A 16,226-nucleotide genomic window follows, 5' to 3' on the forward strand; every position below is an offset into this window, starting at 1 on the left:
ATTCTACAAATGAACTCTTGACAAGGCTCACATTAATTAGAAACCATTCCAGGAGACCACTTCATGAAGCAGACTGAGAGAATACCAAGAGAGTACAAAGCTGACATGAAGGGAAAAAGGGGCTACTTTACAGAATCTAAAATATAAAACATATTTTGGTTTGTTTAACACTTTTTTGTTAATTAAATAAGTCCATATATGTTCTTTCATAGTTTGAGTGATGTCCTTGGTATTCATCTACAGTGTTTCAAATAATTAAAATAATTAGAATAAATACAAACCCTTGAATGAAAAGGTGTTTCCAAACTTTTGACTGGTAATGTATTTATCTGATGGTTTGTGTAAGAGATATATTCAGGAAATGTGTTGAAGGTTTACAGTAGAGGTAAGAGGAATGAGTGTTGATTACTGACTGATGAGGTGAAGATTAATGTATATGTATGTGTGTAAATGTTAAGAGTATAAATGGATGCATACAACCGGAAAGATGATGGAGGCCCAGAACATTTCAGGACTGAGTAGACAGGCCATACTACTTCTTTTATAGAATATAATAGAATGGAATGTACTTTATTCATTCCCCAAGTGGGAAATTCAGGTGTCTGGCAGATATAATGATAAAATCACATAAAACAAGTAATTCAGGTGTCTGTCAGCTCACCTCCCATTGGCTAGAGAGTTATGAAGCCTAATGGCTGCAGGGATGATGATTTTCTGTATCTCTCAGTCCTGCAGCGCAGAGGGATGAGCCGTCCACTGCTGCTGTTTCTCTGGTCCACAAAGAAGTTGTGATTAGATGATCTGTGTAATTTAGAATGGCCTCTAGCTTCTTCTGTGTGCATCTCTCCACCACAGCCCCCAGTGAGTCCAACCTGGTTGTAGTCACAGTGACAGGTTTTTTTTATATGCATATATGCATATAAAAGACTGGAAAGGGATAACTACAAATATCTAAGTGCTGTAAATTTTGTGATGTTACCCTTTCCAAAGAAAAAAAAAATGCATTCACATCATTTTTATTAAGGGTTGTGAGTACCAGGGAACAACATACAAAACTGGACGCGAATAAAGTAAACATGTTTTTACTTCTTTGGAAGAAAGTAAAACAGCCTCGAAGCTCCTTTCTAAGAATTATTCTTAACAAGGTTCATGTTCTAATTTACAATGGTGACAAGGTACAGGCAACAAAAGAGCAGTTATAAATAAATCTGTGAAAGGGTTAGAATGAACAATAAATTAGTTAAATCAATCACTAAAATAATAGAAAACAATTAAACCAGTAAAATGAACAAACAGTGAGTGTTGGTTGGCTGCCCACATTAAAGGAATGAAATAATGCACATTAAATAATCTCTTTTGCGACTGCGAGTAAAAAAATCCTTCTTAATTTGGTGATTTCAGACTGCTGAGGCTTCATATTATCTCCAGATGGACTTTAACTGGCATTTATACACAGAAGAGGGACTTTGAAACTCATACCTTTCATTTGTGTTGTACAGTGAGAGATCAATAACAACGACCTTTCAGTTTTTGAATGTACATCATGTAAAAATTGTGCTGGGACACACTAGAAAAATCTAATTTTTAAAGAAAAACACAATTCACACGCACACATATAAAAAAGTCAAGACATGAGTCAGATGAAAACCCATCTTTGGTTCAGTTTGGCTGGGTCGCAGGTGGTCACAGTCACTCTTCTGTATGAGACGCTCAAACACTTTCCTGATGATGGGTTCCTCAGTTGTTTTTTCTGAAAGCGACAATAATGCAAACTGTCAAACTGAGTTGAGCCACAAGAATGAGGAAAAAGGAAATGTTAGTATTTCCTTATGTAGCTTGGCACAGTAATGTAACATCAGTTTCTACATAGTTTGAGGTGATGTAGAAACACATGTGAAAGTACCTTTGTGTAGATCCACATTTGCTCAGGTGCAACTTCGGTTCCTTTCCCCTTCAGTTGGCAGCGTTGAACAGACGCCATATTTCTTCCAGGGGTTGCATGCAGACACAAATCAATGGTAAGGCTGAGCCGTACCTCTTGCTGTGATGTGTATTCAAAATACTACAAGAAACAGACATACTGTTGAATTTGAAGATGTAGAAAAATAACTACAAACATTTAAAATACTTAACTAACACATTTTGTTTAATTCGCATGAATGGTTTTGTCCTTAGATTACTTCATTTAAAGGTCCTGTGTGGGTTTTGGTTATAAAGTGGACTGCCTCTTTATAATCTTCAAAGCATACATGACTTTCAGCAATAAGACTGACTATTCTTATATACACAAGTAGGCCGATGGAAGCGCTACCAACCATTGAATCTAAGGGACTGTTTTGTTGGTAGATTCAAGATTCATAGGTTTGTATTGTCAATTTCACCATATATGCGAGGACATACAGGAAAATTGAGATGCTGTTTGTCTCTTCCAACTCTTACGTAGCAAAATATAAATATAAAATTCATAAAAATACAGTAAGAAACAGCCTATGTACACAGTGCAGATAGTGCAGTGTCGTGACAACTTAAAATGGATATAGGTAAATGGTGCAAATGATATTAAGGTGCAAACAGAATTCCAGATAAAGTAGTCAGTTTAATGTGCAAAACAGCTGAGGTAGAGTCCTTGTATGTAGTGGGTATGTTACAGTCCAGGGGGCAGAGGGGGAGCTAGATAATTAGCGGGGTAATGTATAGTGAGTGGGTTGTTATATGAAATAGAACCCTGACAGAGTGAGACATGACCCTGACGCTCCCATTTACTGTTCGTTAACCCTTACTTGTGTGACAAGGCATCATATCGTATCCCTTCATCCTTTAGGTGACCTCTCAGATTTTTCCTGAGCCACGTATTGAAAGATATCAGATTTAGTGTACCTGTGCTTCACCTTCACTGCTACATTCAAACTTCCGAACCTGCCTCCAATTATCATTTGTAATTGCTGCATCCAGCCAGCAATCCGATCCGATGTTTTTCAGCTGCAGGAAAAATAATAACACAGTGACTGGATAGATACTTTCATATTACAATTTGATGTTCTTCTACAGTCAAACATTTCTTGTGCTGCTTTAAGAAGTTTACCTGTCCATCTATAACTGGCCAGATGTCAGGGACATAGGCCTCTGGATAAATGTTGTTAAGGTACCAAGAGAAGCTCTTGCACTTTAATCTCTTTCTGAGTTCATGACGTTCGGTAACATCGCCAAAAGATTTCTTAAAGGAAAAGTACAAAAAAAAGTAATAGGTCACATACAACGGTAGATAAAGTGTGGCTAAATTCTTATACTGTACATTCTTACTCACCTCAGTAAAAATCAAATCTGCCTTCTTGTTTTTACGATAGTACACCCATTTGTAGTCATCCATCCAGACCTCAGCCAGCCGCACCAGGTTGCGGGTGATCACAGTGCTCTTGTTGGGGTAGGTGTGGGGGCTGTGTTGGCGGAAAATGTGTCCTACAACTGAACAAGGAATAATCTCTAACTGGCCTCCACACTGCCAGACCTGTAGCAGAGAGGACACAGGACAAGATCAGACTGTAAACTGTTCACGCTATGTGAAATATCATATGAAAAAAACTGAACAGTGTTCTTACCCTGAAGGACATTTCCAGGTTCTCACCTCCCCAGTACTCCATCTGATCATCATAAGTCCCAATATGCTCAAAGTATGATTTAGATACAGAGAAGAGCCCACCAGCAAAAGTAGGAGTTCTATCAAATCATACACAAATCAGTCATTCTCAACATCCTCAACATGCAGAATCTAACCCTAGCCCACGATGTCCAAGTACTCCCTTAACTCTGATGACTTATTTAATGGCTGGTTGAGTATCTCAGTTAACCCTCCTGTCATGTTGCGGGTCAAATTGACCCATATTTAAAGTCTATTTTAGGCAATATATGCCTTCCAAACCAGCTAAATGCAGCATAAAAATCCGAGCAGCATGTGACAGAAGAGGTGTCTTGTGTTAATTTATCAACATCACTTCTTAAAAAGGAAAAATTTCAAAATGTAAAATAAAAAAACGAAATCTATCTCATGTAAAACTGTATTTATATTTAGATCTTTCCAATGCACATTTAAAAAGTTTTAACATGAATTTTAATGAATAACGAGTGAGTTATCCTCATTGAACCATGATCTGTGAGAATTAAAGAACACCAATGGACAAAATATTTAATGAAATGGTTAGTCATGGAGTTAAAAATTAGATTAAAAAAATGTTGATTGGGACTTTTGGGGATTCTAACACTTTTGGCTAATTGAATAGGCCCTGGGTCAAATTGACCCAGGAACATTATTGCTGTTCCAGAGAAACGAACATAACAGGAGGGCTAAGTGTCAACAGATTCCAGTTAAATCTAATAAATCTCTATATGACCTACAAAAGCAAGCAAGAAAATATTAAATCTATAAAGCTGTTATAAATGCCCTTAACTGCTGACAATGGGCCAGTGTCAGCTGTAGACATTACAGCACACAACAGAAATAGTCTTATTTGACATTTTTCAAGAAAATAAATTCATAGTGAGTGACATGTTTGGCTCTTAAAAAACAGAATGATTCCGGATTCATTATTCTTTATCAGGAAACACAATCTACACATGTTGAGGCACCCTCCACATTAGTGTGTATTAATATTTTTTATCTACCTGACAGGATAAGTCTCTTTCTTCCTTTGCTTCCTCTCCTCTTTAGGAATGTTCTCCCATCCAAACTTAAGCCTCCAGTCAAAGTTTCCTCGTATTCTATGAGCTTTTGGGACAGGCTTATTGAATTTAAGGTTGTATAAGTCAATAGTGGTGATATGTGGGCTCACCACAGCAGTAGGCTGCTCTGCTATCCGAGCTAGAAGTGGCTCCAGCCATCCTGGGAAGCATTCACCTGTGCAGAATTGTGGGGAATAGATGCACTTTATTTTAGTAAGTAATAGCATTCACATTCATAGGTGTTAAGAAAGAAGTTATTGGCTGAATATGGTGACTTGAACCCCCCATTTAGCTTTTTACTTGAGGCCTTTCCACCATTTACTTCTACTACATACCTTACCTTCCGAAAGCACACCACCAGAAACTCATTTAAGACACTACAGTCATTATTTGGTCAAGCGACACCTGTTAAGACAATCCTGTATGAAATTGAAGTCAAGCATTGCATTACGGGGAACACACAGTGGGAATCCAGGAAAGTGAGGACATCTCCTTGGGCAGATTTGGCTCCCAACAGACGGGCTGCAGTTAAGCCTTTCCTCTCCCCCTGTCGCAGAACATGCACTATCTTCAGCTGTTGCACATAATCATCCAGGCGAGTCTGAAGATGATCTAAAGAAAGAGCAGTCAACAAGTTTGAAATGAAAAATGTTATCTCAAGTAATCACAGTGATACAGTGAAACCTGTACTCATTGGAAACCTGTGCACTTTATAATATCACAACTATATGTTTCAAAAATGTTCAGCTATTAAGAAACAAAGGGCAAAATAAGTAATTGCATGTTTTTGGTTGATATGATATTCTTGATAATACACAGTTACCTATTTAAACAATGGGAGCATAGAGCCCTGATTCCATGCTTTGAGCTCTGTTTTTGGTCGCCACCACCTCCTGAAAAGAACATCTGACTCTTGTGCTTCTAAATGCATTCCCACATTCATCAACTATATGCTAACTATTGATAACTGGTACAATGCATCAAATGTTGACATTTATTTTAAATATTGTACATGGTCCCTTTACAAATAAATCAAATCAAAAATTAAAATAAAGAAATAATTTTTTTTATGCCAGTGTAAAAAAATGAAATGTTGCCAGTTTTTTCTTTTTCACAATTTTTTGTAAGAAAAATATTGTTACTGTATTTTATTTCTATGTTATTGTATTGATTAAGAGACTATGTGAAATATTAAACATAAATGTTGCAATTGGAACATTGTACCAGAGTTAGCTCAAAGCTATTTTACATAAACAACACAGAGGCCACAACTTTAAACTAGACAATTAATTAAATAGCTATTTTGTATAGACCTCTGCATATTACATGCTAAAAGAACAATAGCATTAACATGGAAATACAGTGGTAGGCCAAGTACTACACAGTGGTTTAATGAAATGTCTCTGTGCTTGGCTCTGGAAAAGATTACATATACACTTAAGGACAAACAAGAATTATTTGATGGTATATGGGGCCTATTTATTAATTTTCTTCAGGATAAGGATTTGTCACACATATTGAACTAGGCTGGGAAAGAGTTGGCAATGTCTGTAATGTTGGTCGTTTTTGCAGAAACTCAGACCGAATATTTGTGATAAATCTATGGCAATGTACTCCCTTTGGTTATCTTTAGTTAATACAGTCAATAATAATGTTGTAACATATTGTAATTAAGGTTGTTTTGTTTGTTTGTTTGTTTGTTTTTTCCCTTGTATTCTTATAGATTTGTCCCTTTATTTTATAGATGTGTATATGTGCATGTGTATGTATATACATTTTATTTATTTTTTCCTTAGATTTTCTTTAATTCTAATTGTGTGTCTTTGGAAATGACTAAAAAACTCAATAAACATAGTGCTAAAAAAAATTGCTATTTTGTCTTTTACTGACAATTGTAGTGGATGATATTTCAAAGGTTTGAAATTTACACAAAGAAGATTTGATGAGCTTATACAATGGGATACAACGTTACAGATTTAAAAATGAAACTGCTTACAGCATTATTCAACCTTTCACTCTCCTATGGTATTCTACAGGCTGGTGTTGCTTTTTAGCTATGAGGATGTGAACACTGTCACCACCTATTGTGAGCTTCTGAAGGCACTGTGTGTGTGATTTGAGAGTTGTACACACAGTACCCACAGGGAACTGGCGCACTCACACACTGGGATCCTATCTCACCCCCTTCCCCCAGACCCCCTCATCACTTACTTTAACTCTGCCTGTCCCATTGAAAGTTACTAACCATAGACCTTTCTGGAGTCCCTGAGCTCCCTTGTCTCGTAGGTCCCTTCCGTAGGCGTCCTCCTGCTGCGGTCGTTCCGGACTCCAGCTGATACGGACGTGCTGGACTCAAGCGGCAACAGCTTACGTGTCTCATTATTATCACCTCTCTCTCATTTTCCTCTATCCGTCTTTCCAGACCCAACTCGGTCGAGGCATGATGGCTGTCTAACATGAGTCTGGTTCTGCTCGAGGTTTCTGCCTGTTAAAGGGAAGTTTCTCCTCGCCACTGTAACTGGCTAAATATTGCGAGGTGCAATACTCATGGTGGATTAAGGTGGGGTCAGACTGAGTCTTACCCTGTCTTGGTGTTGGGTCTATGTTCATAATTTGACATAGAGTGGTCTAGACCTCCTATGTTTGTAAAAGCGTCTTGAGATAACGTTTGTTGTGATTTGGCGATATACAAATAAAGATTGATTGATTGATTTATTGAGAGTACTAAAGACTAAGAGGATGTTTTAGGAGTCTGTGATATACAGGAAGATCACAAACATCATGTCTAATACATGCAACACTGAGGAGAATCTCACCATCAGTGCTGGCGTCATCCACCAGTAAGATCTCTTTGAGCAGATCTGCAGGAGCTGTGTGTAAGACACTGTAGACCGTCCTCAGCAGGGTGGACCAGGCCTCATTGTAGAACACTATGATCACACTTGTGGAAGGAAGGCCGGGACAACGCAGAAACTTCTGTTCCAAGCAGCTGTCAGAGCCAAACTGAAGGTTAATAGCAGTAGGACACATGATGTACTATGATGTGTTTTAAGTAATACCTGTCAATGTCAGGGATGACTGGTTTCTCCTAATATTAGGAACAATGGATGTACTCACTCAGGGTGCCTTGTATCTTGACCCAGATCACGGTGTAGGGAGATGCGATCACTGGCAAACTGGTTGAACTGGGTTTTAATAAATCCTTGGGATTTCTCTCTCTGCTCTTCATGGGTCAGGTTTTGTGATACAAGGGGTTTGCCATGTGCGCCTGGTGCCATGGGATCTTGGCGAGGCCTCTGAAGGTGAGGCTTAAGCTCCTCCTTGGTGTAAACACCATGTCTACAGTTGGGACCTGATAACCGGACAAGAGGAAGGACGGTGGTCCCTCTGAGTCTCACCACACCCGCCACAGGTGAGGTTGATGGTTGTCCAAATGCAGAGTATTTGATGTTGTAAAGTATGAATAGAAAAACCACAATGAAGGAAACAACAACCTTTGTGGTAAAGCTGAGTCGACAGAAAAATATGCGCATGGTATGCAGAGGGAGGAGCTGACCTATAACAAAACTGAAAGGACATGAATGAAAAACATGAAGTTAAACAGAGTAAAGATCTTATTAAGACAAAGATTTCATCTGAATTCCTTCAATAACAGTTTATTAACACTTTAAAATCCATACTTCCTCCTTCACTTACTTTTTAACAGACACACATTTAATGTTGTTTCCATTTCATAATTTTTTTTTTTCTCTTAACAAGTCTTGCTTCTATCAGCTCAGAAATATATCTAAAATCAAGTCCTTAATGTCGGCCAAAGATCTTCTGAAACGTATTCATGCTTTTATATCCTCCTGTCTCGATTACTGTAATTCTCTGTGCACATGTCTTAGTCAGAAATCAATCCACTGTCTTCAAACAGTTCAAAATGAAGCAGCTTGTCTATTAAAAGGAACTAAGAAATGTTCCCAACCTGATTTTAGCTCATCTACACTGGCTGCCTGTTGATTTTAGGATTGATTTTAAGATTATTTTAATGACTTTTAAAGCACAAGATGGACTTGCTCCTCTATATATCTCTGAACTTTTATTCCCCTGTAAACCTGGTCGCAGTCTGAGATCCTCCGGCAGTGCTCTGTTAGCTGTTCCAAGAACCAGACTGAAAACCAAAGGGGACAGGTCTTTCTCAGTCTGGGCTCCGACACTCTGGAACAGCCTGCCAGAGGATATCAGATTTGCAGAGTCAGTCCCGTGTTTTATATCATTACTGAAGATACTTTTTTACTGGAAAGCTTTTATTGTGTGACTTTATTTAATTTTAGCTCTGATTTCAAGGGTCAGTTTTACAAGTTTGTATGTTTTTTTTTATTTGAAATTTTATCGTGTCATTTTGTTTTGCACTTATTTTTGTTTTTATTGCCCACTGTGAAGCACTTTGTTACCTGTATTGAAAAGTACTATATAAATAAAGTATTATTATTACTATTATTATTTACCATCTTACTGAAGTGGTTGAGAATTGTAGCAGTTGGAGAAAGTTTAGATGTTGTACATTTACAGTAATTACAAATACACACAAAAAAATTTGAAGCAATATGCCGAATAAAGAAGTAAACGATAAATAAACCCAAAAAATATACATATTCATTCATTACATGGGACCTCTAGAATAATAAGGTAGATAACACACTTTTTAAACAATTCTTAATTATCTCTGAAATCATTACTTACTGCGCTTAACTTGGAGGATATGACCAGACATATTCCTTCATCTGTGCTCAGTTCCTTCTTGTAACGTTTGGTCATGAAGGGGAACTGATGTTTGTATAAAACTGAAGAGCCTCAGTGATTTGTATCATCACAGTAAGAATGAAGTCAAACCGGTTACATGCCAAGAAATGCTTGGAGCAACCAACAGTTTACACATGCAATGCAGCCTAATCAGTGGTGGACAGTAACAAAGTAAATTTACTTGGGTACTGTACTTAAGTACATTCGTTGAGTATCTGTACTTTACTTGAGTATTATTTTTTGGAGAACTTATTACTTATACTCCACTACATTCAGAAGACAATTATTGTACTTTTTGCTCCACTACATTTCTATCACTGCTCTAGTTACTCACTTCTTTTGCTTTGAAGACAGCACATGAATTTCCTTCTCTTTTCTGAAATCTGATCCCTAAGACAGTAAAATGTGTTTGTGTAGTTCTGTTTGTCTCAGTGGTTTAGTCATACCTGTGTATCGTGCGTCTCCACGGTTGAACGTGGAGCAAACACAGAGCAGTTTCACTCAGATCAGGCCGTTCATTTAGGGGTGGTAATAATGGCTGTAATTCTCCACCTGAGCACCCATGGTCATATCTTCAGCCCGTGTTAGAGGTTTTTGAAGTGAAGAATGATACGTATCATTTGAAATGTTCACCTTGTTTCCCAATCGGCCCAAACATACAAAAATTCACAGTCCAACCTGAGAGAGCGTGTTGAGCTACATAACGTTTGTTTCATTCCAGATTAACATTTCAAACTAAGTTGTCTGTGCTTGGAGTAACTTAGTTTCTTTTTTTATTCCATGTTTCAAGTTTTTAGACATTTCAAGTAATGTTTTCTAGATAAATATAATGTAACAGAATGTACTCCTATGAATTCTTGACTGTACTTATTCATATTTTTAAGTACTTTGAATACTTAAGTATCTTTAAAAGCAAGTACTCCAGTACTTTAACTCAAGTAATAATCTGACAGAGCAACTTTCACTTGTATTGGAGTAATATTTGACCAGGAGGATCTATACTTTGATTTAAGTAATGAAGCTTTGTAATTTGTACACCACTGAGCCTAATACTCGTATGATGAAGCTTACTTATTTGGACATCCTCAGGTCTCAGAGTCAGGTGTCAGACCTCTCATGAAAAAGCATCATTCCTTGTTACGAGAATTTCCATTGCTTTACTGATGTCATTGCTTTGTGTCCTGCCTCACCCTTCTTCTCTCCCTTCCTGCTCCTTCCACTTTTTCTGCCAACCTTCTACTTCCCCCACACTGAACTTGAACCCAGAACCATCAGACTGAAAAGTAGCAGGCCGATCCTCAACACCACAGGACTGCTTGGATGTCCGTGCTTTTGTGCTTTTCATTACACCATTTGGATATTGTACTTCAAAAGCATAGTTCAAACTACAGTGTGAGGAAGGTGCTTAAAATTACTCTCCCACAGACAGTCCATGTCCAGGATTCTAACCCAGGATCCTTGCATTGAAGGCTTGCCATATATATATGACTGAATTCAAAATGTCCACATCAGGAACGACTGTATTAAAGAGCCTGTGTGTGTGTGTGTGTGTGTGTGTGTGTGTGTGTGTGTGTGTGTGTGTGTGTGTGTGTGTGTGTGTGTGTGTGTGTGTGTGTGTGTGTGTGTGTGTGTGTGTGTGTGTGTGTCCAGCAAAAAAGGAAGCCGTGATGTTCGTGAACAAGTCTGTCTTTTGAACGGCTCTTTTAAGTGAACGATGAGAACCGATTCCCAGTTGGGAGCCGTTCATTTGAGAGCCGTTTTTATATGCAGATTGCCCACGCTGCCTTCACATGTCACCTGCGTGCCCCATGAGTCTTTTGTTCACACTTATTGTCAACACTTTGTTATTGTTTACATTGTTTTGATGTGGATTCGAGTCAAGGAGCTGAGCTCCTGTTTGTAAAGTAGTTCAGGTGTGGAAACAACAGGTGCGGTAGTACAATTTTGCATTCACATTTTTTTATTATGTCCTAATTTTTATTCTAGTTGTATTTATATTTTTTATATACATATGTATTTATTCTTATTTATTATTAACATTTTTTTTTTCTGTATTGTTAAAATGTTCTTGTCGGGAAAATTTTACAGTAAAGTTGTTTAGCATGGAAGTTATCTGTAGCCTGCATAGTTTTTAAAGAGCCACAAAGTTTTTTGGAGAGGGAAAATTCAAAATAGTGATCTCACTGTCGAAGCATGGAGACATGGCACCATCTTATGGAATGTTTACAATGCCAAATTAAATTATAATCAATATTTCAGAAAAATATCCAGTTAAAGAGTATATTGGTGGAATGTGTATGTTTGAATTATTCTGATCCAAATCTTATCCTGTAACTGCTACCAGTGATTGTTTCCTTGATAAAAACGAGTTACCCTGGTTGGCTTCTAAAAAATAAATAAATATAGCAATGAGCCAAAGAGCCATTCTTTTGAACGGCTCTTTGAAAAGAACGGCTCCTCAAGATCCAGTTCCCTTCAAAGAGCAATAAATCCCATCTCTAAAAGGAAGACAATGCACCAGGAAGGTGATATGAGATATTTGGCTAGGCAAATAACCAATCATATTTTAGGATCTGGGGGTGGCCAATCAGATCTAGGGGGACCCTGGCCACCCCATGGAAACGCCCCTGCTGTGGAAACGATAGGAACACAAACACACTTCAGAACTCAAAAGTTCATCGAGGGAGTGTTCTTCTCTTTGTTTGTGTGTTTATTTGTTTCCTGTCTTTATTCAGAAATATTTAATCGATTGAACGTCTCCCCTACGTCACACACTGAGTGGCCCGGGCTTGTGACCATGGTTACCCCTAAACTAAAAGTTGTGATTTATTTATTGTGTCTCGGTTGAGGATTATTTACCGGGTTAAAACAACATGGCCTTTTTCGGTCTAACGAACCTCGGTTATCAAAACCCAATAGGCGATAACATGCTTGTTAATCCCAGAGGAGCGTCTCTCCCTCCGGGTAAGAGGAGCCTTGGTTTGTTAAAGATAACTTCTGTCACTTTACAGATATAACAGCCTCTCGGTTGTAGCCTGTGTATAAATAAGTGTCAAAGTAAATGGAGGCTACAGTGGGGAAGATAAGTATTTGATACACCGCTGATTTAGCAAGTTTTCCCACTTACAAAGGATGGAGAGGTCTGTCATTTTTTATCATAGGTACACTCAGGGGCGATTCTAGGATCGGATATTTAAGGGTGCTGAGCCGGGCAAGATCAATTTCACTGTTTTGTACATTTTAATGCAATTTCATTCCCACATTTGTGAAAGAGAAGTATAACACTTTTTGGGAAAGTCTGTGACTAAATCATCAAATCTGATAAAGGTTATTTAAATGTTGAGCCACAGCAAAAGAGAAATGGATTGGAATCATAAAAGGAACATATGGTAACCCTAATTTATGGGAAAAGACAACTCATTTATATACAGCAGCTCCTCAACATACACATAAACAGTATGTATGTTTCTGGAGTAAACCACCCCCCTATAGTGAGTACCAAAAAAAAATACCCCAAATTAACGTTGGAGTTATTTTTTGGACTTTCATTTGAAATGCAATGCACAACATGTAAAACGATGTGGAGCTGCTGTATTTTTGTTGCTAAAATATTACGTTTCAACCAAGTACTGTATGGTTTTGAAACTTTTCTAGCTTGTTAAAAAGGATATAGCCTTCAGTAAAAAAAATAAATAAAAAAAAAGTAAAATCTCTCAAAATTTAGGGGTGCTGGGATTCAATTTAGAGGTGCTTCAGCACCCCCAAAAATGGTCTACAAACGCCTATGGGTACACTTCAACTGTGAGAGACAGAATCTAAAAAGAAAATCCAGGAAATCACATTGTATGATTTTTAAATAATTGATTAGCATTTTATTGCATGAAATACGTATTTGATACAATAGAAAAATAGAAACCTTTGTTTACATTTACATAGGTCAGACGTTTCCTGTAGTTCTTGACCAGGTTTGCACTCACTGCAGCAAGGATTTTGGCCCGCCCCTCCATACAGATCTTCTCCAGATCTTTCAGGTTTCGGGAATGTCACTGGGCAACACAGAATTTCAGCTCCCTCCAAAGATTTTCTATTGGATTCAGGTCTTGAGACTGGTTAGACTACTCCAGGAGCCACTCCTTAGTTGCCCTTTCACAGATGAAGTGTACCTATGATAAAAATTATAGACCTCTCCATTCTTTGTTAGTGGGAAAACTTGCAAAAACAGCGGTGTATCAAATATTTATTTTCCCCACTGTATAATGAAAGAGGTAGCAGAGCCTGGTCCTTAACTAAAAAGGATACTTCAAATGCCTAAAAACAGTCTCCTAAGTCAACCAAACAATGTCTAATGGACTCATGGTTGATTGTTTGCTCTGTGTGTTTAATAATTTAGGAAGTGTGAAGCCTTACTGTACTTTTTACTTTGTTTAGTTTCATCAAGACCATAATCTCTATGCTGTAACTAATGTTTACATGTTAAGGGATCGATCAATCATTGAGTTTCACCAAACCACCAGTGGCACATCTAGTAACTGAAAATAATATACAGTTGAAAAAAACATCATGAAGCAAACTTTGTTTTGGTCTTTACACTTATTTAACAGGAGGTAATTTGCTGTTGCCACTTGTGACAACATACTGTGTCTTTTAGAGCCTGAAGAACCAAAAAAGTATACCACATCACTCCAGTTCTTAGATCTCTACACTGGCTTCCTGTCTGTCAGAGAATATACTTTAAAATCCTGCTGATGGTTTATAAAGCACTGAATAGTTTAGGCCCAAAGTACATTGCTGATCTGCTGCTACTGTATGAACCATCTGGACCTCTGAGGTCATCAGGTACTGGTATGCTTTCAGTCCAGAGAGTCAGAACGAAACATGGTGAAGCAGCGTTTAGTCGTTATGCACCACACATCTGGAACAAACATCCTGAAAACTGCAGTTCTGCTCCAACTCTCACCTCTTTTAAATAAAAGACAAAGACCTTTTTATTTGCCACTGCCTTCCTATCTTAGCTCATTTTAACTCGCTTTAAATGCAATTTTAATTCTTATTTAATATATTTCTAATTTTCCTTCTCTATGTTTCATTATATTTTTCATTTTAATTGTGTTCTTCTATGCTTGTCTGAATGTTTCCAATGATTTTAGTGTTTTAATGTAAAGCACATTGAGTTGCCCTCGTGTATGAAATGCGCTATACAAATAAAGTTGCCTTGCCTTTAATCCTAATCTAGTTTGAGATAATGCCACAAGTGCAAACATTTTGAAAATGATAACCAGTGATGTAACTTATCTCATTGCAGATGTTGGGATTAACAACAAAAAAGGACTGGATTCATCGCTTCAAGAAAAGCAGGAACCCTTGAGATGTACAGAAACATGCAACTTTTACCACCAGCCTGCTCCCAACAGCTCTGAGATACACCACGGAAGCCATGAGCGATACAAGGAGATGGTGAAACGGCTCCATACACCTAGAGGTGAGTACAAAAATCTGATTAGCTAAGTCAAGTACATTAACTAGAGGAGCTGTGACAAAGAATAATAGTCTTATCTTTTCTCCAGCCCCCAACGAGCTGTACATCATGCCCCTGACGGACAGTCAGCAGTATGGATGGAAGTCATCAGAGAGTTTGGAACCATGGGCCAAAATCAAACGGTTTCCTCGAAAGTACAGTGACATGACAAAGTAGGTATGATTTTCAAAATTTGATATTGGATTCCTGAAAGTATAATCTGTAATCTCGTAATCTACTTATCACTTTCACAGGTTTGTGAAAGAAATGTCGATGAAAAATCCAGATTTCCGTCTGTTCTGATGGCGCTGCATTCAGACCACACATTAACACACCAGGAGGAACTTCTGTTTCTCAGTTTGTTTTTAAGATTAAACGGAAACTGATCCACTTCTTGGAAAAATGTCATGCTTCATTTTTGTTGAATTTTCAAACGTTATTTTAAATTTCTCTTTTCACATTAACATGAGCATTGACTGCTTGTGTACAACATCAGGCTGTCTACTGAATAAAACTTAGATTTTTCAAGGTTAAAAAGAAGAATGTTTTCATCCATCTAAAAGGAAGCACTGCATTCCTACAGTTTACAATCTTTGCAGTTGTGTTCCACTGTTCCACAGAGATAGTGAGACTACACTGCCCTCTACTGTACGCATCAAAATAATCATCTGAATTTAGTCATCTAATGTTCCTCAAGACACGAAGAGTTGCAAGCAGTGTTTTTATCGTTGCCAGTGTTTGGTTTAGAAACTGGGCATTGTCATGTTCTTTATGTGATGAGGAGAGGATGCATTGACAGCTACATTCACTGAAATGGTTTGTTGATATTTCAGTGCAGAAAGATTTCTTAAGCAGTCATGACAGGTGGTGTTATCTGAGGACATCTGAAGGGCAAATGAGGTCAAAGAAGAGCAGGACATCCTCAGGCTGGAATTTAATACTTCCTGGCTCATTTAAAGAAACGAAGACATTTTTTGAACCATGTCAGGTCAGTTTTTACTATTGTGAAAAAAAGAAAAAAAAACAGGAAGTGCACAAGAGAAAAGATGTGCACTTTCTGCACAACCCATATTCTAAAATGACACTATGGGCAAAATGATTAAAAAAAAAAAACATGCATACATTACAAGTGCATTTAAGAAGTATGGATGTGAGATTGGGTTGAGCAACTTCAGGTGTCACCAAACAGACTAGGCTTGAACAACTTTCT

The 16,226-nt window shown here is 37.7% G+C and overlaps 2 protein-coding genes across 2 annotated transcripts; one reads left to right on the plus strand and one right to left on the minus strand.

The window, feature by feature from the left end:
• Positions 1-1,066: 1,066 nt before the first annotated feature.
• Positions 1,067-9,511, minus strand: LOC117821682 (polypeptide N-acetylgalactosaminyltransferase 6-like). Its single transcript, XM_034696124.1, has 11 exons — positions 9,442-9,511; positions 7,831-8,280; positions 7,530-7,702; positions 5,176-5,325; positions 4,657-4,888; positions 3,597-3,714; positions 3,305-3,505; positions 3,083-3,214; positions 2,878-2,979; positions 1,904-2,062; positions 1,067-1,750 (listed from the first exon to the last, which is right to left on the minus strand). The coding sequence occupies exons 2-11, from the start codon at positions 8,244-8,246 to the stop codon at positions 1,637-1,639; spliced, it is 1,797 nt and encodes a 598-aa protein (XP_034552015.1). The 5' UTR covers positions 8,247-8,280; positions 9,442-9,511; the 3' UTR covers positions 1,067-1,636.
• Positions 9,512-12,249: 2,738 nt separating this feature from the next.
• LOC117821678 (testis-expressed protein 49-like) lies at positions 12,250-15,419 on the plus strand. Its single transcript, XM_034696117.1, has 4 exons — positions 12,250-12,465; positions 14,804-14,980; positions 15,066-15,189; positions 15,271-15,419. The coding sequence occupies exons 1-4, from the start codon at positions 12,375-12,377 to the stop codon at positions 15,317-15,319; spliced, it is 441 nt and encodes a 146-aa protein (XP_034552008.1). The 5' UTR covers positions 12,250-12,374; the 3' UTR covers positions 15,320-15,419.
• Positions 15,420-16,226: the final 807 nt, after the last annotated feature.

The sequence above is a fragment of the Notolabrus celidotus genome, chromosome 11 (assembly GCF_009762535.1).
Source record: "Notolabrus celidotus isolate fNotCel1 chromosome 11, fNotCel1.pri, whole genome shotgun sequence".
In the NCBI taxonomy this organism is placed as follows: domain Eukaryota; kingdom Metazoa; phylum Chordata; class Actinopteri; order Labriformes; family Labridae; genus Notolabrus; species Notolabrus celidotus.